The 22,848-nt window shown below is 41.2% G+C and overlaps 1 protein-coding gene across 2 annotated transcripts in view; it reads right to left on the bottom strand.

Annotated features, from left to right (window-relative positions):
- Nucleotides 1–22,467, bottom strand: part of stxbp1b (syntaxin binding protein 1b) — a 47,688-nt gene extending 25,221 nt beyond the window's left edge. The window contains exons 1-11 of one of the 2 annotated variants that reach the window (XM_026187412.1): nucleotides 22,360–22,467; nucleotides 11,295–11,344; nucleotides 11,092–11,173; nucleotides 8,113–8,189; nucleotides 7,622–7,700; nucleotides 5,527–5,630; nucleotides 4,696–4,844; nucleotides 2,891–2,975; nucleotides 1,231–1,361; nucleotides 973–1,080; nucleotides 780–840 (exon numbers count right to left, since the gene is read on the bottom strand). In XM_026187412.1, coding sequence (XP_026043197.1) covers nucleotides 780–840; nucleotides 973–1,080; nucleotides 1,231–1,361; nucleotides 2,891–2,975; nucleotides 4,696–4,844; nucleotides 5,527–5,630; nucleotides 7,622–7,700; nucleotides 8,113–8,189; nucleotides 11,092–11,173; nucleotides 11,295–11,344; nucleotides 22,360–22,396 — 963 coding nt within the window. In that variant the 5' untranslated portion in view covers nucleotides 22,397–22,467. Of the gene's footprint in view, nucleotides 1–779; nucleotides 841–972; nucleotides 1,081–1,230; nucleotides 1,362–2,890; nucleotides 2,976–4,695; nucleotides 4,845–5,526; nucleotides 5,631–7,621; nucleotides 7,701–8,112; nucleotides 8,190–11,091; nucleotides 11,174–11,294; nucleotides 11,345–12,703; nucleotides 12,804–22,359 lie in introns of those variants that run through there. The other variant, XM_026187413.1, reaches the window with a different exon arrangement.
- Nucleotides 22,468–22,848: the final 381 nt, after the last annotated feature.

Genomic DNA, 22,848 nt, shown 5'->3' with positions numbered 1-22,848 from the left:
TTTTTCCAGTAACTGAAAATCCTATTTGAAGCGGCAGGCATTAGCTGCAGGACTGAGAGGAGGCAGAATAAACCAAAAGTGGCTTTAATGCTGATTTCAAAGAACAAAAGTTTCCAATTATGGATTAAAAAAAATGAAGATTTTGTGCACATTAACAGAGGCTTCTTAGTGTGCTGTGCTTCTTACAGAGACACACAGAACAAATACCTTTCATCTACAAAGACAACAGACTCACTAGTGTGAATGAAAGGTTATTAGTCATTAATAATGCTGACTTTTGATGACTAGCTCGATAACTCGACATACGGGGCGACCGTGGCTCAGGGGGTTGGGAAGCGTATCTGTAACCGGAAGGTCGCCGGTTCGATCCCTGGGCTCTCTGTCCTGGTCGTTGTGTCGTTGGGCAAGACACTTTACCCTACTTGCCTACTGGTGTCGGCCAGAGGGGCCGATGGCGCGATATGGCAGCCTCGCTTCTGTCAGTCTGCCCCAGGGCAGCTGTGGCTACAACCGTAGCTGCCTCCACCAGTGTGTGAATGTGAGAGTGAATGAATAGTGGCATTGTAAAGCGCTTTGGGTGCCTTGAAAAGCGCTATATAAATCCATTATTATTATTATTATATGAACTGTCTGAGAATCTTTGAGAATTTAGTGATTGGTGGTAGGAAGTGACTGAGATGAGTGAACAAATGTATGGTCATGTTGTTTTCACTGTAACTATGTGAAGGACGAACAGAGGATCCAGAAAGCCGAACACAGAGACACGCCGTGGCCTTTACCTTTTCTCCAGTGTTCATCTTTTTGCTGGCGGAGAATTCCTTTAGTGAGCGAGTCACAGCTCTGTGCATAGTGAGACACAAAGAGGACACGTAAAAGAAAAAGTTCTCAGTATCCTGAGCAACCACGTTAGTGACAGCAGGGACCGGTCCTTTGTTTGACTGCATTTGTGAGCAGGAGGTGAAAGCCACTTACGTCGACACCTCAGCGATGTGCTTATGTCTCAGACTCAGCCACAGATCGTCATCCTCGTCCAGCACTACCTCCTTCATCCTGGTTTCTCCCATCCCGCTGGTCTCAAACCTCACAGACACGTGTTAACAGACACGTGTTAACAGACTGCTTGATTTTCACATTGTCGCTATTATTTCTATTTGTGTGACCCAAACCTTCAGTCATAACATTAAAAAATGCATGTGGCAGGTGTCAGACCTCCTTTAGTAGCATCTCTACCTGTAAACATCATCCTCGACTCCCAGTAAGTCGTAGGCCATGGCTTGCAGTGTGAGCTCATGCAGGAGAGGTGACACGGGGTCAAAGCCTCGGTCCAGAATGAGCAGCTGAGTGCGAGACTTGTCGGGACCCTGGAGGCACCAGAGCATATAGAAAACGCTGCTTTAACATGTAACACACGTCTTTCTTCCAACAGCAATCAGTTTAACCTTTGGAAGAACTGAAGCAGCTTAGTTATCGCCCCAAGAACAATGGAGCCCACAGACAGACCATAACGTCTGTTTCATCCTCTGTGGATGGTTACCCACTCAACAGTAGGGCTGCCACAAACGATTATTTTGATAGTCGACTAGTCACCGATTATTTTTGCGATTAGTCGACTAATCAGATCATCATCCATTGGACGTACAGCGTACAGCTTATTGCACCAGCAGCATCTGCTCTTATATAACTATCATTAGCTTACAGCTTTAAGTGTTTGTGCTAACTAAAAATAAAGACAAGATGGTAGTTTATTAATTTTTAATGAAATTTGCAGATTATTTCGGTGAAGTTTAATAAACTCCTTGCTATCTAAAATATAACAGGACACCGGAGTAAATTCTCCAGCGTCTCACACTTCTGACAATCAGCTGTCTGCTTGACAGTTTTAGCTGTGCAAAAACTATAACTTTAATCTCAGCCAAACTGATTTACTCAGGAACAAATAAAATACTAAAGAAAGCCAAACAATAACATTTTAAGTTATCTAAGTGACTTATATATATGTTTAACCTGACTAGCGAAAGACGGCGATGGGTTTGAAAACGATTTGCCGGGAGTCCGGTGTTCTCACGGCGCTAGTTAGCCTTGCCCCCGCCTAGCTAACGAGCTAGTGGGTAACAGACGTCTCCGAAAACGTCGGAGCGCTTTTGAAAATATGCGGTGTCTTGATAAACTGAGCAGATATTTGAGGTTTACACAGCTACATTCCCGCCTGAAAATATGTTAAACGTTTATTTTGTGACCCAGAAAGAATAATAAGAGTAAAGTTAAAACTAACTAGCTGCCGCCATTGTTGACAACTGCGCTATGAATTCTGGGACACAGCTTCTTCTTCTTCGGGGTTTAACGGCAGCTGGCATCCTTGTACATGCAGTGCTGCCATCTTCTGTTTCAGTCCGTTATTACACTCTTAAATCCTACTACCGGTACTCATTCCTGCGTCCTTTGTGATCTTACAAAGCTTCAAACGATGCGTCGACTATTAAATTAGACGTCGACGATTTTGATAGTTGACGTAATCGTGACTAGTCGACTAATCGTGGCAGCCCTACTCAACAGTGACGTAGTCGATGCTTAATCATGGGAGCAGTCCAGCTGATCTCCCCCAACACTGAAAACTAAAACTACAGCTGAGTGAAAATCTATTTACTATGTGAGTTTATTCTTTTCTTACTTAACTCTAATTAACACGTGTAACAGCTGTACAGTTTTTAATGCAGCTTGTAAAAGAACTAATGATCGATAAAAGCAACCTGGATGTTATGGCAGATTAGAGCTGGGTACGATTTATTACATTGTGTGTAATTTCCTCTGTTTTTCTCTTGTTTCAGAAATGTCCACATGTTTACCATAATCTGGTTCTTCCATTCATTATCTAGTCATTTCACTTCATTACCTCTCCCAAGGTGGGGTCATCAGCTTTGTAGCCATCCAACTTCTCCTGAAGCATCTGAGCCAGAACTGCACAGTCTTTGTAGTCCCTAATCCAAACACACACAGGTATTCATTTATCCAGGTATTAGTTCATGCACATTTTAAAAATCAAACAGCATGGAAGCGACAGCCAGGAAGAAAACATTTGGCTTATTTAGAAATAAGAGAAATCATCCAGAAATCAGATTCTAATAAAACAGTGTTGGCAAGAAGAAGACGGTCATCCAAATTCAAGCTGTTAAAAGCAAGATAGAGGAGGGGGCCGGGCATCTCAGACAGGAACCACAAGAAATACACAAAAACCCACAGTGTGATTCCTCCAGGAGGTAGGACAGCTCAGTGGGATGGAATAAGGATATCCTTGACAGGAATATCAACACATATCCCAGTCAGCAGATACTCAACTGAAATAATAGGCTGACAACAGGAGGATATTGATGTCACTTTCTCCACAATGCATGGAGGGTTCCACCCAAAATTACAGCATCACGTGGCTTTACAAGCAACGGAAAGACGCCAGCCTAAAGGACAACACAGAAGCTCTGATCAAGGCAGCACAAGAACAGATCCAGATAGAGACAGGAGTCTATCACAGGCGGCCTGCAGACAGCCTGGTACATGATAGCAGGACGGGACGATGCAAGCTGAGTCAGCACTTGGATCAAGCAAGTGGACTACGAGAACATTTGTGCCGCATACATCCAAACTGCAAGAGTAGCTCCAGCATTTTCCAGGAACAAAATTAGACCTATGTCCAGAAGAGAACAGTGTCTTCTGCTAAACTGCTAAACCTCAGAACAACACAAAGCCCTCAGGCATCTTTGTCTTCTGGTAGAGTTTGCTTTGAGAAAGATGTGCACACCACCCTGTCCAGAAAGCAGAGACTGAAGTCTGATGGTTCACCTCCAATCATGTCTGAGGGGAAAAGGCCTTAACATCCAGCCTGTTATGTTAAAAGTCTAAATGTGCTTTTGCTAATAATGAAACATCTTCATTCTTGATCAGAGATGCAATCAAAGTACAAGTGTGATTAATGTGTTAGAATAGAAATGAGTGTGTGCGTAGACATGATCTAGACTTAAACGTGTGTGTGTGTGTGTGTGTGTGTCATCTCGAATGATGTAATGTTCAGAAGGTCAAAAGTGCTGTGCAGAGGAGATAAGTCGTTCTTCCCATTCTTTTCTACAATATAAGTCAGGTCAGGAGATTGGAAATAAGAAGCTGGAATGTGAAGCACAGACCACACCAGAGGGATCAATCACAAACTGTGACGCTGCAAATTGGTTTTGATGGTTTTACTCGATTTTTCTCTGCTCATTTGTGCCATGTTGGATTTCCACTGTATTCCTGGGGGATTGAATTTCCAAGGAATGCTGCTAGATAAGTGAATCTTTAGATCTGGTTGTGCTTGTCCTCTCCAAGCATTTTCCTCACAAAGATCAGAACAAAGTCAGCATAGGCTTGTAGCAGGCTGATAAGTATAAGTGCTTTGCTGCTGCTAAAGCTACAGTCTGCTACATTCAAAGTCTGCACTGTTGACATTCTCCAGTTGTATTCCACCAGCACTGAGCCTGCTCAGGGCTCCTGATTTTTAATCAGAGGAGACATGGTAGACACCCAGAGGAGAGAGGCAGTTAGTACTGGGCGAATCCCCGTTGGCTCCATCCAAACCCTGCAGACCTACTGGGGCAGACCCACAGGATCAGAGATCACCACTTTTTAAATAGAAAGCCAATTCAGTCTTTAAAAAAATCAAAAGGAGCTCACCCTCTGTATCGAACTCCTGGATACTCTTTCAGCGTGGCACAGAGGGTGGCAATCTGTTCAGCACAACGCTCCAACATGTTATTCTTCACGTCAGCCTTGAAGGGACTGTAGAAGTCCTGGAAAGCATCCACTTTATCCAGGGAGAAGACCTGACGACAGAAAACAGTACAAAGACGACACACAGTTGTATAGTTTCCCATCTGCACCACAACACTGGATTTTAGACGCAGCAATACTCGATTGAAGTGCAGGGATTCAGCTTTAATCGAACTGAATTTCAGCATTAAGTAATTAAAGCCATTTCTTTACATAGTGCTCAGTTTTCACAGGCTCAGAAATAACTGGACAATAACTGGGCTGACTATTTGATTGAATATTTAATATTGTAAAGTGGTATACAGAGGCAACACTACAGGATACATCCTCAACACCTCCCATGTGCACAGTGTTTCAGTGTTACAGCAGTTCCCAGTTTAATGCAGGCCTGAGTCTGGGTGGTTACTGGTGGTCTTATATAATCCTGAAATCAAACTGGTACCTTGTGAACCTTGTGCAAAGCTGATTCGTCTCCTTCTACTCATTAATAATGCAACGTTCTTAAATCTGGTCATAAATGTGTTACATGGTTTCAGCACAATCAGTTTTCTTCTCACTTTCTTGCAACATGAAAAGTCAACTTGTAGCTCAGTTCAATAAATCGTGGAAAGACAGCTGAGATTTTACTGACTATTCATTCATCTGTATTCAAATTATACAAACACAAAGATCTCAAAACACTCAATAAGAATATTGTTACCCATCAGTCATGACTGATGGTGGCCAGGATCTTACCTGAGACTCATAGGGCAGGAAGGCTATGTGGATCTCAGTCAAGGCCTTCATCGCTTTAGAAGCGCGGGATTTGGTCAAGAGTCCAAACAAAGAGTCTGGGATTGCTGCAAGCAAAGACAAACATATTGGTTTACTTAGAGAAACTGTAGGTTTTACAGAGTAAGAATTAAATGTTTCATTTATTTTATCTGCTTGGCTCAACATGGTGTTTATGGTTGTGGATTCTGTTTCCTTTTCTGTCCAAAATACACATTTGAACAAAGGAGTGATTTTGGGGTTTTTTTGAGTGAAAATTGTAAATAACTTCAGCCGCATTAAATCAGTCTTAGATAAAAGTATAATTAAGCACGTGTAGTTTTTCTGTCCATATTTACAGTAGTAATGGGCAGCTTATCAAAGTCAAACAGAGGAATACAAATATAGAAATTATTAAAACAAAATACAGCCAAAGATAAAACACGTCATATTAATATGGATTAGGAAAGAGATGTCTCTCACGTTCAGACGACTGAATACTTTGACTTCTGTCAAACATGTGACATTTGGAGCTCGCGTGTCTTTGAGTTACAGTAAACAAAGTTCACCCTGCTGTCAGGGTCACGTCCTTAATAAAGTGGCAATAAAAAGAAACACTTAACATTTTAAGGCTTTCATGACCACATTGTAGATGGCTCTGTTCAGTCAGAACTGGGACCCGCCTGCTCCCCGTTCTCACTAACTGGTGCTATGACTAATATGAAACATTACCAGTGGATGTGTTGAGTCTCAAAGACTTATAACAGCCACGTTTGGTCCATGGCAAATTATTAAAATTTGCTTGACACCACAGACAGATTTAATGGAAATGGTCAGTAGTTCAGACTGACCAGCTCTTAAGTTCCAAACAATGATTCCAATAAAATCCAGAGGAGGAGTTTGGAACGGTCTAATGCCTGGAAATGGTCAAATCAGCCCCATAAAGTTGTCAATTTAAGTTTATGCGTCATTCACCATAAACGATGCTAAAGACCTACTTCATTAATTAGGTGTTGTTATGGAGCCATGTTGCAATGACCATGTCTGAGTTTAATAAAACATTTCCACCAGACCTGTGTCTGTGTGTGCAAACTGTCATGAAATTTGCAGAATGTGTCTGCCTTTAAAAACATAACTCACTTTGTAACATAGCACTGAAGCAGATAAAGGGAAGAAAAGCCTGCACTGCTGTGGAGGTCTTTTATTCATTCAGCTTTCACAGGCGAGAAAAAACAACATGCTGCTGTGGAAGCTGGGCAGACATTACACATGCACAAAACCTAAAACACTCCAAAGGAATGGAAAAAAAGCCAAAAGCACAACCAAAGTCATTTAACACAGTGAAATACTGTGATAGAGACATGCATGATTGGAAATATGTGGAGCATCTGTAGCTGTTTGGGGACCAGGATGTGTTCAGGGGCCCTGTTGTTGTCGTCTCACTCTGACTGTAACCCCTCTGACCAAGTTTGGATAAAGACTCTTTTCCTGTTTTTTTCAAATTAAATTCCTTTTTTGAAAAGCAAATGTAGGCGTACTAAATTCACGTGGATTTGCACGAGTTAAATGACTGTAACTTTGCCCACTTGTCTACAAAGCACCGCTGCAGTGTGGCGTGTTGGACTTTATTAAAATGTGTTTTCAGTATTGTATGATCTACTATTTTGGACTAGCAGTGGTATTTATTAGTCATAGTGACTCCTCAAAGAGCCTATTTTGCACTATTAAAAGCTGCTAATTATTTTACATTTTGTAAAACTTAAAATTTTAGGATATTTTACTTTCAGTTACATTTATTCAGTTGTATTTATCTCCCAATGGAAAAAAGAAAGACAAAACAGCATCATCCAGCCAGTAACAGCTGTGAAACTATACTGACAGATGAAAAAATACAGAAACCAAAGACACCTGTGAAGATTTTTAAATACAGTAAACGTGCTTCGAGTTAAAGAGAGTAGTGATCCTGATATGGTCTTAACCTCGTTATATAAAGTGTCCTGAGACCACATGTGTTATGACTTGGAATTATATAAATAAAACTAAATCGTGTATGTTGTGGGTGTGATTTTGGTCTACTCACTGTCAGTGAAGAAGACGTGGGCGGCTTTGTACCTCGGAGTCCGAGGGTCTCTGAAGTCCTCAATCACACCCTCGACAGACTGAAAGAGCAAAGACGAACAGACTAATAATTCATTGCTACATTGTTGAGTGAGTTACATATCACTGAAAGCAAACATCAAACTAAATGTATTGTAGTAAAGGATTCAAATCAAAGGAAAGTGTCGTTTCTAATTTGATGGACAAACATTTGCAATGAAGAAAATCACATAATGAGGCTGTAGAGCAGAGGTGTCCAGCTCCAGTCCTCGAGAGCTGCCGTCCTGCAGCTTTTAGATGCATCGCTGCTCCAACCAGCTGAATCAATGGTTATCAAGTTTGACAAAGGCCTGGTAACAAGCCACCCATTTGATTCAGGTGTGTCGGAGCAAGGATGCGTCTAAAAGCTGCAGGACAGCAGCTCTCAAGGACTGCAGCTGGACGCCCCTGCTGTAGAGGAACTGCTTTATTTACCTCGTCTGAGGGTGTGATCAGGTAGATGGCCTCCATGCTGGGCAGAGGTTCACGCCGCTTTGTTATATCTTCGACAACTGAAGTGGATAAAGAGCAAGGTCAGTGCGTTCATCAGGCTGGTTAAAGTCTCATATCCCAATATAAGACACTTATCATCCCAACAACGATATATAATCACAAATCAAAAAATGACATGGCAACATGACATTTGGTTGTTTAGGAAGAGGGGGAAGATTTAGGAGTGACGTGTTGTCTTGTGTAGTTAGTGTGTAGTGTTGTGGATAGTTTTGTGTTGTGTGTCAGAACAATGAGGTGACTGCTGTCTCCAGATAGAAACAGGAGTGATGCACCTGCTGCTGTCAGACCTGCAGGTATCAGGCTGTGATGTTGTACATATAATTTTAAAATTGTCAATTTATTTTTGCATTTAAAGTTATGAAACATGATTCATTAAACATGTTTGTGGTTGTTACAGTAAAAATATAACTTTTTCTACTCGGATTTTATGTGTTTTGTCTGATTTTAGATCAATTGTGTTAATACAATATGTCAAAATGAAAACATAACTGTAAATTCAGACACGTGAGGTTGTGCTGAAAAGGATGATACCAAACAAGGCAAATAAATACTTTTTAAAGTTGAAATGTGGAGGAAACATCAAAAGGGTTAAACGTTTTTTGTTTTTTTTTAAGTAACGAAATAGTTACTTTTCAAGTAATTAATTACTTTTAGAATCTTGTAACTCGGTTACTAACTCAGTTACTTTTTTTGAAGAAGTAACTAGTAACTATAATTAATTACTTTTTCAAAGTAACTTGCCCAACACTGCTGACTCGTGTGATTAAAGGATCCCCTCTTGGGGACACTCCCCCAGGACTTAAATCTGGGACTCTCCACCACTCGACATTAGAACTGACGAAGCTTCTACATGTGGCGGAAATTAGCTTTCTCCAAAACACCTCTGATATTAGTTTTGACGTTTTCCATTAAATGGATGGTTCTTAAATTTAACTTAATATCTGAGTTGTTTTTTTTGGGTGGCACGGTGGTTAGCACTGTTGCCGCACAGCAAGAAGGTCCTGAGTTCAATTCCTCCATCAGGCCGGGGTCTTTCTGTGTGGAGTTTGCATGTTCTCCCCGTGTTTGCGTGGGTTCCCTCCGGGTACTCCGGCTTCCTCCCACCGTCCAAAGACATGCAGCTTGTGGGGATAGGTTAATTGGATAATCCAAATTGTCACTAGGTGTGAATGTGCGAGTGAATGTGAGTGTGAATGGTTGTCTGTCCCTATGTGTTAGCCCTGCGACAGACTGGCGACCTGTCCAGGATGTACCCCGCCTTTCGCCCTATGACAGCTGGGATAGGCTCCAGCGCCCCCCGCGACCCTGAAAAGGATAAGCGGAAGCGAATGGATGGATGGATCTGAGTTTTTCTTAATTTTAGACTAGTTGTTAGTGGAATTTTTTCCACAGTTAGTCAACTAAGAAATTAATGGCCAGTAACATCCCTAATCATTACGTTTGGTATGTAGCCCACATGCATCATCGCAGCAGTACTCCCAAATGAGCTGTTGGACGGAGCTTCGTGTGATCTGCCTTTTGGCAAAGCAATTGGCTGGAAAAAGTCGACACATTCAAGGGATTTCATCACACCGTCACTACCTGGTGCCATGTTTCTCACAGTTAAAGTACTATTTAGTCAGCAATGTTCTGGTGGGAACGGATACCAAAGCCTGTCTTTAATCTGACATTTTTATTCAAAATAGTGAACTCATAAAAGACAGCTTTTTTTATTGGAACTTGCAAAAGTAAAAAACAATACTGGAACACACCTGTTGGTAGAATGCAACAAGGAACTGAAGAAAACAGAAGGCTTAAATACACACATGAGGACAATGAACAGGTGAACAGAATCTAACGAAACACAAAGGGGGAAGTAAAACTGGCACATGACTGATGGATTGGAAAGTAAGACACGTACACCGGGCATGGGATACGTAGGGAAGACTAAACAGCCGGTATTCAACAGACTGCTATAAGAAAAATAAACATGAAGTCAAACTCTGGGACTAGATCACAACTACGAACATTGAACTCCAGCATGTAATTCACAACATAATTACAAGAACACTGGAAATCAATAAGAAACTTTAAACTGAGAACAGAGGAAAATAAACTAAACACTGGATCAACGACCGAGGAACCGCACAGCTGATCTTATCCTTTTCTAATATTTCAATTACCTTGCAAAAAAATAAATAAATATAGAAATATTTTCACACTGTAAACACTGTTGGATACATTTAACTTAATTAGAAATTAGAGTTAAATTTGATTTATTTAAAACAGATTAAACTAACTACACAGCTACAGGTCAAGTGTATGGAAGCCCGTTTCCGTCACTAAATAAAAACAAAACAGCTAGTATCCATAACTCAAAATTTCGAGTTACTTTTCTCAAAATTTCGAGTTAGCTCTGCCAATCAAAAATATACGTGAATGAGGTCGCTTTCTTGTTACCCGGAAGCATATGGCGCAGAGGAACGCGCACTCAAAAACGGATCCCAACAAATTGGCGCTTTCGCGAGTACGTTTGCTGATAGTAACACCGTGTGATTCAGCTAATAACACGGGGATTTCATCATTTGTGAAGCCAGGCTGAAAACACTCAGCAATCTGTGCATTCACGACTGGATGTAATACCGGTAGCTTAGCTGTAGCATTTGTAGCTGAGGCTTCAGCTTCCGGGTAACGAGGAAATGACGTCATTCACGTAGATTACTGATTGGCAGCGCTAACTCGAAATTTCGAGTTACTTTTCTCAAAATCTTGAGTTAATAAATTGGAATTTTGAGAAAATAACTCAGAATTTCGAGAAAATAACTCGAAATTTTGAGTTATGGATCCTTTTTTTTTTTTTTTTGTGGCGGAAACGGGCTTCCATACAAGTGAGCTGGGTGTGGCTGGGTTGGTAGTACTTACTAGTGATTCCCTCAGACATGATGTCTGTCATCTTACAGCAGGAGGACACCATCCTCATGCTCAGCTTGTCCACCACCAAAACCTATAATAAAATCACACATAGCAAAGGAAACCACTATATCTGATACTTAATGAATGTCTTTGTTTATCTTTGAATCACAGATATCCAACTTCGTATGAATAATGATGTTAATGACAATTACCTTCCATTTTCCTTTTTCTCTTGCCTTCTTGATGACGTTGTTCATTATCTCTGTAAACAAAACATTTTGTGTATATTGTACAGTTCAATCAAGAGTTAGAGCATTTTCACACATCAGGTCATAAATCTGCCAGTTGCCCATTTTTGATATTCCAGTCTTAATAACTAACAGACTAGTTTGTGCAAACCTAGAAAATCTGCTGCCTCATCCAGTTTATTAAGTGTTCGGCTGTTGTTGCTAAATAAAAAAAAACCCAGCTGAACTGAAATTGAAAATTTCCAACCTACAATTCCATTGTGACTGGGCCATATCATACCGTTCACGGTAATACCGGTACAATGTTAGGCAACGATAAGAAAATGAAATATCGCGTTAGAATATGGGTAAAACCCGCATGTGCAGTGCCTTTGTTTTCATACGCACATGGCCGAAAAAGCATGGCGGCAACGGAGAATGAGAATGGAGAAAGCGGATCGTTGAGTGAAACGGATGAACCAGAATAGGTTTGTAAAAATGGAGCCACTTCAGTGATGTGGAAGTGGTTTGGTGTTTGTCCGTCAGTCCCAAAGTCAAACGAACACTGCAGCGTCACTGAGAGTTAAAAACTGTCTAAATTCTTTCATCTTTAATAAAACGATCAGCATTGCTGCTTTACCAGGTGTAACTATGAAGTTTAGCATCCAGGCATCCATGAAAACAGAATTTATTACATTTAACGGAGTTAGAAGTTAGCAGGTGGTTAACGGAAGTTAGCTCGCTAGTTTCGCTAGTTACCTAAACATGATATAGCATGTTCTGACTGAGAGATTTCTGAAAAAATTCAAATGTACAGCTCTGCTATCACTTCCAACATAAATGAAGACAGGAAACTAAACAGCAGAGATGTTTGTAAAGTTACTGAAGTTGGGCTAGCTGCTATATAATGATGTGCTACGTGATTGCTAGCGACACAGCTATGTTAGCATAACATAAACAGTGAAGCTGCAGGATTTAAGCTAACACTTTTCCACTCGATAAAAGTTAATGTGAAGGTTCCTGAGGGTTAGAGACAAATACAGTCGCATGGCAGGATGCTGTAAACGCTAGCAAAGTTGTGGAGTTGCATTTTGTCTCACATCAATTATATCGTCAGTTATATCGTTATCGCAAATTTTCAAATCTATATCGTGATAAATATTTTTGGCCATATCGCCCTGCTCTAATTGTGACTTCTGTCCACCTTGGCTAAGTTTGGTCTTATAACAGAAATGTAAAATAAAATCTGGAGAGTGCAGTGTAGTTACAGTTTTGAGCGTCTTCAGAGAAGCGGCGACCACTGAACATCACATAGACATAAATGAGTATGCTGAGACAGTGACATATGCATTGGAGATGCCACCATCATCAAAACTGTCACAACATGCACTAACCAGAAGCCATGCTTTACTGCAGGTGTTCAAGAACTACTGAAAGCACGGGTTGGTGCCTTCAAGGCCAACGACGAGGCAGCTCTCAGACTGACAAGACCCGATCTGTGCTGGGGCATCAAGCTAACAAAGCCTGAGTGCTCAAAGAAAGTCAGTGATTACTTCGCCTGCTCAAGAGATTCTCAGCGAATGTGGCAAGACATCCAAGCCATCATTACAAGGCCCCGCCTCTCTGCCAGAAGCACTTAATTCATTCTACGCCAGGTTTGAGACTCAAAACAAGGAGCCAGCACAGAAAACCACCCCTCGCCAGACAAACGAGTGCTGTCCCTGTCCACGATGTGAGAAGGAGTCTTGCTAAAGTCACCCCACAAGCTGCTGCACCAGACAATATACTGTCCTCACAGCCTGTGCTGATCAAGGTTCAAGGTTCAAGGTTCTTTATTTGTCACATGCATAGTTATACAAGTATAACACACAGTGAAATGTAGCCTGACACGCTCCTCGACATGTGCAAAAATTGGGGGGGGGGGGTGTAGAGGAAGAACATTTTATATATATATATATATATATATATATATATATATATATATATATATATATATACATACATATAGTATATACACTGGGTGAATGTGCAGTAGTAGCAGCAAGCAGGTGAATTCTGTACATTAATATGAATAGATATCTGACTATTTTACAGGATAGACAATATAAACATATTTAAAATGAAAGGAATTGAAATGTACATTGTGCCTTGGTTTAGTGTCTGGAAGAGTCCTGTCTCAGTCAATTATAGATGATGTGAGAGGGCGGGTGTGTGTGTTTAGGGCACGGATGGCTTGGGGATAGAAGCTCCTCTTGAGTCTCTCTGTCCTTGCCCAGAAGATGCGGAACCTTCTACCAGATTGCAGAAGTTGGAACAGTTTGTTGCCAGGATGGGACGGGTCCTTCAGTATCTGCGCTGCTCTAGTCCGGCATCTCCTGGTGTAGGTGTCCTGAAGCGGGGGGAGAGCAATCCTGCAGCAGCGTTCTGCTGTACGGATCACTCTCTGGAGAGCTTTTTGGTCCTTCACACAGCTGTTCCCAAACCACGATGTCATGTTCTGTGTGAGGATGCTCTCCACAGCGCCTGTATAGAAAATCCTGAGGATCTTTGGAGAGACCCTGAACTTCCTCAGTTGTCGTAGGTGATACAGGCGCTGCCTAGCCTTTTTGGTCTGGACCTGAATGTGGGCAGCCCATGTCAGGTCTGAGGAGATGTGGACACCAAGATACTTGAAGGACTGCACCCTCTCCACTGGAGCTCCATTGATGATGATGGGCTTGTAGTCTCTGTGCTGACCCCTTCTGAAGTCCACCACCAGCTCCTTGGTCTTGCTGACGTTCAGCTGGAGGTGGTTGTCCTGGCACCACGATGCCAGATTCTTCACTTCATCCATGTAGGCCGCCTCATCGTCAGCTGACTGACGTCCGAGCAGACGTCTTCAACATCTCCCTGAACCAGTGGTTCTCAGTCTTTTTACATCATTCCTCACATGGCAGAAATATTATCCCCCCGAAGGATTCACTGAATCCGTCAGTAATTTTTGTTTTAAACAAACAACTTTCATTTCAAGCAACTAACTTTTGTCACTCGACTGCTTCATTCGTCTGCAGCACTTCTTCAAAAAAGCAACAAGTTAAACAGAATGTGAACATCGCCAAACATGGAAAAATAAAGTTCAGTCTTAGTCTTATAAAAACAAAAGATCCAGAAACTGGTGAGCAGAGATGAAAAATATATAATTTAGTGAGAGTTTAATACTACTCACTGTTAGTGGCTGCAGGGAGCCTGTTTTTGACGGCAGAGCTGCGGCAGGGCGTGATGGTGTGGACCGAAATGACAAAAAAAAAAATTTCAAATTCTCTCGAACAAATGGGTCTGCCTTAAAAACCAAAATACAGCCTGATAACTTTCACTTACAGAGGTCGTGCGAAACAAATCAATCAAGTCCAACTTCACATCCATATCGTCCAGCTTTTTGAGCAATGTGCTATTTAAACCAGTGTGTCCGAATCTCAGTCGAGATATAATCGTCTCCTCTCTCCTGTTTCGGCCTGTACTTCTCATTTCCCCCACTTTCCTTTGGATTTTATAAAACCATCGCCCTTTCCTCTCCTCCTCCCATTGCTTCTGCCACCTTTCCTTCATTTTGTATCGTATTCTACTCTTGAGCTCCGTCCTACTCACACTAATATCTACCATCGGTCTCCTCGTTGCGACTTTTGCTGTCCAGTCTGTTTCATTTCCTTTAACTCCATGATGCGCTGGTATCTATAAGAATGTGACCATAAGCCCCATCATAACAAGTCTGAACAATGTTTGCTGGATCTCCATCAGAATGTCAGTCTGCAGTCTGAGTGACTGTCTTGCAGACCGGCCAGTGATGAGCTCGAGTCTGAACATATCACAGATCTTAGTGGTTTTGTTTCTTCAATCCACTGGACTGCTAACAATAATGAAACCATTTCTCCTGTGCACACTGATAAATCGTCACTGATCCTTTTCCCCACCTTGATATTAAACTCAGGAAGTATAAATGCTATCCCGCTTTGGTTGGCTGTATTCTTTGATGCATCTGTGTAGATTTTGACTATAATACTGATTAATATATTCCTGCACTGTATGTGAATTTAAGAGACCCAAAGCTCTTCAATTGTGTTTTCTCTTTTTCCCAGCACGGTTGGAAAACAGTTTTTGTCGGATGATCTTGACCACGTCCTTGTAAACTTGCCCAGTAAGTCAGTGTCAGTTGCTCTCTTTTCTACCTGTACAGCTGCTGCAGATGTTGTTTTGAATGCACCTGTGCAGAGTCTTAGCGCCTGATATTGGATACTATCCAACTTACGAAGACTTGTTCTGGCAGCAGAATTATATACTACACACCCATAATCCAATACTGACCTAATCAACCCAGTATATAAAGCTTTTAAAGATTTCCTATCAGCCCCACAGTCAGTTCCCACTAAGCACCTCATTATATTTAACACTTTCTTGCATCCGTCTATTATTTTCTGAATATGTACAGTCCATGTCACCCTTTCATCAAACCACAACCCCAAAAACTTAAATTGTTTTACCCTTTGTAATGCTTGTCCATATAATCTGACCCTGATGTCAACACCAACTCTTGTTCTCGTAAAAACATTATTTAGTCTTATCAGCTGAGAGTTTAAACCCCCATTTATACGAGCTGTGATTGCCGCCTGTACTTTCTTTACCAAAAAGTCTAACCGTCGTCCTCTTGCCCACATCGCCCCATCGTCTGAAGAAAGTGAAAACCCCGTTCCACCCTCTATGTTCTTAAACACATCATTTATCAGCAGTGAAAACAATAACGGGCTAACTATGCTTCCTTGTGGCGTTCCATTTTTTCCATTTTAACTCCTCCCAATCCTCACGATAACTTGCGCCCCACCTGTCAGAACTCTTTAAGAACCGCTGCCCTGAGCCAAGCTGCTGTGTCACAGACAGCTGCAGCCTCGGAGCTCAAAGGCTGCCGCCCACTAATACTTACTCCAATCATCATGAAGTCAAAGCAAATCAACAGACGATGCGATCTCACTGGCACTCCACCTGGCCCTGTCACACCTGGATCAACGTAACGCCCACGTAAGAATGCTGTTCACTGATTTCAGCTCAGCATTCAACACCATCATTCACCAACAGCTGATCAGCAAGCCTGCCCTGCTCCACTGCAACTGGATCCTGGACCTCACTGATAGACCCCAGAGAGCACAGGTTGGAATCCAACACCATCACACTGAGCACGGCCCCCTCCCACCCTGCAGGCACGTGTGCTGAGACCGCTACTCTTCACGCTGCTGACCCACAAATGCACCTCCAGCTCCAACAAAAACTACATTATCAAGTTTGCAGATGACACCAGAGCGCTGGGACGATGATGATGCTGCTGCTTACAGAGAGGAGGTGCAACAGCTGGCACTTTGGTGCAAGGACAATAATCTATCTCTGCATGTTGGCAAAACAAAAGCATTGCTGGTGTCACAGCAGAGAGACCGCTCTTACTGACACCATCTGTTTGTTGTTTTCTTACCTTCTTTGTTTCTTTTAAGTAATCCAAGCACTTTATAAAGTGCTTTATTTATGAAGAGCTTTAAAATAGCCAGCACAGCATGAAAGTGTGGTACAGTAAATAAGACAATAGAATAAAATAAAAAATAAAAAAATAAATAAAACACATAATGAATTAAAATTAAAACAGACCAACATAGAATCAACTAAACTAAACTAAACACCAACATCTCACGTGGTGTCAAAGGTCAGGGTGAAGAGCTGGGTTTTCAGGAGTGATTTAAAAACAGGCAGAGAAGAAGCCGTCTGATCTCTAAAGGCAGCTCGTTCCACAGTTTGGCAGCTGCTACAGCAAAAGCAGGATCTCCTCTAAGTTTACGCCCAGTCCTGGGTACATGCAGGAGCAGCTGATCAGCTGACCTGACAGAGCGGGTGTATGAGGCTGTAGCAGCTCAGAGAGATAATATGGGGCGAGGCCATGGAGAGCTTTAAAAGCAAATAAATGAATTTTAAAATGAATCCTAAAAGGAATGGGCAGCCAGTGACGTGGAGCTGAAATAGGAGAAATGTGCTCAAACTTTCGAGTTCCAGTTACAAGACGAGCTGCAGCATTTTGCCTCCTCTGTAGACGAGTAACCTATGAAGCACTGACCCCTTTATAAAGTCCAGCAGTCCAGCTGAGTGCTAACAAAGGCCTGGATCACTGTCTCAAAGTGCTGCTGTGACAGAATTGGTTTTATTTTAGCAGCTGCCAACGTGATGGAGCAGCTGGGGATTTTAATCTTAATGTTGACACCTCGGTATAATAAATTAACATGATTTTATAAAGCATGTTACTGGGCTTACACATAACTGTGGACATTCTTCAGTGTTAATGAGTTCATATTAAATGTATTTATTTGTATCAGAACAATTAGGTATTTTCTTTGATATCATGTTTCCAAGTAAACAAGCAGGAGCGTTCTCAATGAGAAACATTTTCAGAAATGTTCCTTCTATCTCAGACAGGAAAGACTAGAGAATCATTTTAACCTTCTTTGCATGTCCACTCTAGGTTCCTGCAGCTTTTAAGGTAAAGAAGAAATGTGGTGCTTGTTGGTGGCCTGGATCAATAAAGACATTCACATTCTTAAAAGACAATCCTGCAGACTGGAACTGGATGGATGAAGATGAATCATCATCATATACATCACCAAGAGATGAAAGCTTTGATGATCACGTTAAGATTAAAGTTTCTAAACTTTTTTAAAGAATAAAATGAATCAAATCAAATAAAAAATTCTAACTCTTGCTTGTTTTATTGATAATATTTTCCCATAACTTCTCAGTGATGTTTTCATCCTTGACTGCTACGATTACAGTCCACATGCTATAAAAGTGACCTCAGTTGTATTTTTACTCAGTTGTATATAGAATTTGTATTCTATTTTTATCCTATTGTATATTTTATTCTATTTTATTCTACTGTATATTGTATTTTATTTTATTCTATTCTCTTCTGTACAGTTGTGTACAGTCTATTATTCGTATTGTATTCTAATTTTTGCTATATAACTTTTGCACTGTCCACTTCCTGCTGTGACAAAACAAATTTCCCACGTGTGGGACTAAGAAAGCTTATCTTATCTTATCTTATCTTATCTTATCTTATCTATTATAACTGTCTTCAGCCTTCTGAAACATGCAGTCAGAACAACATCTCAGTCAGGGTTTGGACAGTCCTGAGACTGTGCTTGTTAGGGTGATATCATAGCTCACTGTGTTGCAGCAATACTGATGAATGTTCTGTTCTTGTACTATGTGACCCAAGTGTAGCATTTAATATAGTGGATCATTACAGTTTCATAGTGAGGCTGTAGCACTGGGTTGGTATATCTACGACAGCTCTGCAGTCGTTTAAATCATATTTTGTATGTTTTTCCATATTATGCAGCGGAGTCCCCCAAAGGTCTACACTGTATATGCTACCACTAGGTCACATTATACTGGCATATGACATTTAATAAGACTGCTGTGCTGATGGCAGCTCTGCATTCCAGTGAGAGCCACTGATTGAGCAAACCTTTCCCACTCTATACACTGTCTAACAGATGTGTGCAAAGGTCCTGAAGTTAAACTAAGATGAAACAAAAACTGTTATTATTGGTTCAGAAAAGCTACATCGGGCATCAAGTCCTCTACAGGTCTTTTATGTACACATGTAAAATCAGTTGGGGGTAATTTTCCACTCTAATCTCATCTTTGAGAAACACACAAACATGGTCACAGATGTGCTGCTGCCACCTCAGGAATAATGCGAGGAGCCATTCAAAGCTGAATTTTAGTTCTATTCAGGCATCACAGATGCTTTTATTTTGCTCTCGGTCAGAAGATTTTTAATACTCTTGTAGCAGGTATAAATCAGAAACTATTCATTTGACACCAGACTTTGCCAAATTGCAGCAAAGCTTATTATTTCACCTTGGTGCATTCACTGCGAGGATGCTGCTGACATGTGTGCAGCCACCTGTCCCCTCACCTGATTGGTTAATGTACTTTGGATACTTTTATTGGACTTTTCAACTCTGAGCAGTCAAAGCACGTTTTGCTCTAAGCCACATTCAAACAGCATTTTGATTATCATGCAAACACTTACGCCGATAGATGCATAACAGCGAATCTTCTGTTTGAATCAGGTTTGATACTTGAACTTTCACAATGGTCACAGCTCAGGAGATCTCCCACAGAAATGTAAGCACTGAACTGACGTCAGTGATTTTACATGTTTGGCTGTGTGGATGTCAAATTTGTAACATAAATCCTTTTTCAGAGCTTGTGTCTAATTTTAATTACAAATTATAACAATTTAACCATAAAATAGAAAATAATAGCAGTGCAACATGTATGAACAATACACTGATTAGACTTCAAAGTTATTTCCATATTTGCAGACCAATGACACGGGCTGAAGAACGACTGGTTACATTTGGTGAATCATAAGCGTCCAAGCTTCTGGCGCAGCTGTCGTGGTTTGAGTTCAATAGTCTTTCTAGTTTTGTATGTTTGTTAATCTTTGGATTCAGGTTCTGTTAAAGTTTAGTTTTCTTCTTTGCCCAGTTTGTTTTTGTCTGGTATTAAAATCTAATGTTTGACAATTTAAAACATTTCGTTATGAAGAATTTGCAAAACACTAGAGAACTAGGAAGGGAAAAAATACTGTTTTCACAGAGACAGAGTAACACAAAGAGACATTTCTAAAAGATATTAGTTCATTCTTTTTTCTTTTATTGTTTTTTAAGCAGAGCAAATCTAGTATTTCCCAATATTCTGTTAAAATGTGTCAAGGTTTCCCTTATTGGGGATTTAAGCAGATGTCCAGGATGTGAGAATGAGCACGGAGAGACTGAGAGACAGACCCACTGCAATTGTTGCCTCTAATCTGCTCCCAATCCTCTTACCCCATCCACTACTCCCTACTGCCCACAGCTATTTCTGTGTCAGCGGACGTGACATCACAGGAAAGCAGCATACATGGCTGCATCAGTGCGCGCACACACACACACACACACACACACACACACACACACACACACACACACACACACACACTGATAAACACAAACACTTGCTCTCCAAAATAAGTCTACATATCATGTTCCTCCAAAAGGTATCGTTAAGCTTGAAGAGCTGCTGTTCAGCTGACATAAGCACATTGCAGTGACATGACAGTCACACAGTGAGGCCAGCCATCTCATGCAGGAATTTACAATAACTGTAAATGATCGATTTAGGCACATTATTTGTGACACAACACCTCAATGAGCCGATACACCTTTATCAGGTAGACCAAGCTACATGACGAGAAAAGCTATTGTCAGAGACACACTACAGTGAAGTCAGTGAATAGTCCTGTTTATCCAATTAGTCCGCTGGATTAGGTGTAAGTGCCTGTGGAAGAACGGAGCACCGCCTGACGGGCAGCAGGCACAGTCGGCTGTTGCTTCAGTTCTAGCTCTCCTATTCACTATTCTCTTTCCTGACAAACACTGTCATCATGTTGTACAGTGTGTTCATGAGAGACAACGTTTTGATGTTTGGGCAACATAAACTAAATCCCTCATCTATGGTCATGACTTTGGTCTGCAGACAGATAACCTGTTGGGCACTCCCTCTGACATCACAGCCTCACTATCATTCATTCTGATGTGACCCTTCACTGCTCAGATTCACCTGGAAGTTTCTGGACTCGCAGACAGTCTCTGTGATCACGACGCATTCTCAGATGAGAGCATGAATGCACTGTAATGTGAATACTTTGTTTTCTTCTGTTGAAGCATGTGTGCAGCTGAATGTTACCATTATTTTCTCTGAGGATCCTCAACCAAGGCAGCTGTGAGCGTTACATGCTTACAGCTGTCTAATTCTCTGCATAGATTTCAAGGTTTAAAACATGAAATTTCCACCCAATGAAACTCGACATAGACGATTTTCAGGGGATGCTCATGAGAGCAGGGGACGAGTCTTTGTGTCGTAAATATCGTGACGCCTACACCTGTGCTTTCATCCAACGACTTTTCTTAGGATTTAAGTACTTTACAGTATTGCATTAGTATTTTTCTGAGCGATTGTTACCTTGTGATTTTGTTTTTAAATAACACTTGATTTTCGGTTGTTTTCCAGCATAGCTGTCTCATTTCCATCACAATCTAAACAATACGACTGTTTGACAGCAACTGTCTGATTTTTGATTTTCTTTGATGAATTTCTTCAACATCCTTTAAATAGCCTAAATCTCTGTCTTTAAATGGAAATATGATCTGCATAGAGCTGTTATACTGGTCTAGAGTAAATGTCAGACCTTTCCTGTCCGTGTACGGCCATGTCACTGCTAACATGTATTTAAATTGTGACAGTATTTCAATAACTTGCACAGTCACTATCCAAAGGCTTGATAGGTTGTAACAGTTTTATTAATATGGTTACTCAATGAGTTAGTGAAGGCGCATCACTGCCAAGTTCACTGAACCTCCCTTTAGCCGTTTGGGTGCGTGCTGTTTTTGGAAGTCTAAAGATGCGCTGGTGCGATTTATTAAGCGCAACTAACACAAATCGAAAATCAGTGAGCACAGTTTGGAATTACCAAACTGTGCTCACAACTACCGTGGAATCAATGCACGAGGGGAAGAAACAGGTCTGGGATAGTAAAGGCAGTATAAACTAAGGCTTCTTCGGTTATTGAGGCAGCCAGAGTCGGATCTGTCCTCCTCCACCTCTGGTCTTCCCCAGAGAATTATGTCAAAGCATTTAATCCGCACAAAGATTAGCGCGACCGGATTTACATCGGACCTGGGCTCCATGCTTTTACACTGACAACACAATAACGGGCAATAACGGCAGAATTTAGCAGAACACCAGCGAATAGTGCAATTAATTCACTGCCTGCGACACTTCAGATGTTATGAGCAGATGCTTTGCTCCAGTGATTCCGTGCGTCTTAGCGCACCAACATTTCATTAATAAAAAGTAAGGAGCAGCTCGGCCCCACGTTACAACAACAATCAGAATAAAAATAAGAATAAAATAAGAATAAAAATTTTTTTACTTTCTCCAACAATGGCTTTTAGTCCCAGCGGTGCCATGATGATCCCGTCAGTGCGCGTCCTGCTCTCCAAAGAAAACCGAGTGGAGCTATTACTACTGTAAAGCTCATCATAGTAAGTAACACCCAGTCGTTCCAGTTAAATTCAAAATAAAAGCCTCCAGTTAGGCGAGCATAGCAAAACAGGCTAAACGGGAGAGAGAGAACCTCTCCTGAGGTTTCAAGTCAAATCATGCAGGCGAGCTGGTTTCCTGGTTTCCCTTTAACAAAATACTGAATAGCAAGTGTTCTAAAGTAAGTCAACTAATACATATCAACAACTCCTCCTTCATCCTAGATTTTGGAATAGGTAGAATAAAGTAAACTGAAAATGTGATATCCTGTAAGCTCTAGTTTGCTCCACCAAATAGCTTACAGGAGTGAAACTAACATGAAAATTGTCAAAAAGATGTGATGAGCAGAAAACGCTGAAGTTCGCTGCACTGAACTGCA

Source organism: Astatotilapia calliptera, chromosome 12, assembly GCF_900246225.1.
Source record: "Astatotilapia calliptera chromosome 12, fAstCal1.2, whole genome shotgun sequence".
Lineage (NCBI taxonomy): Eukaryota > Metazoa > Chordata > Actinopteri > Cichliformes > Cichlidae > Astatotilapia > Astatotilapia calliptera.
The sequence above is the reverse complement of the archived record's forward strand: the minus strand, read 5'-3'. Positions and strand labels throughout refer to the sequence as shown.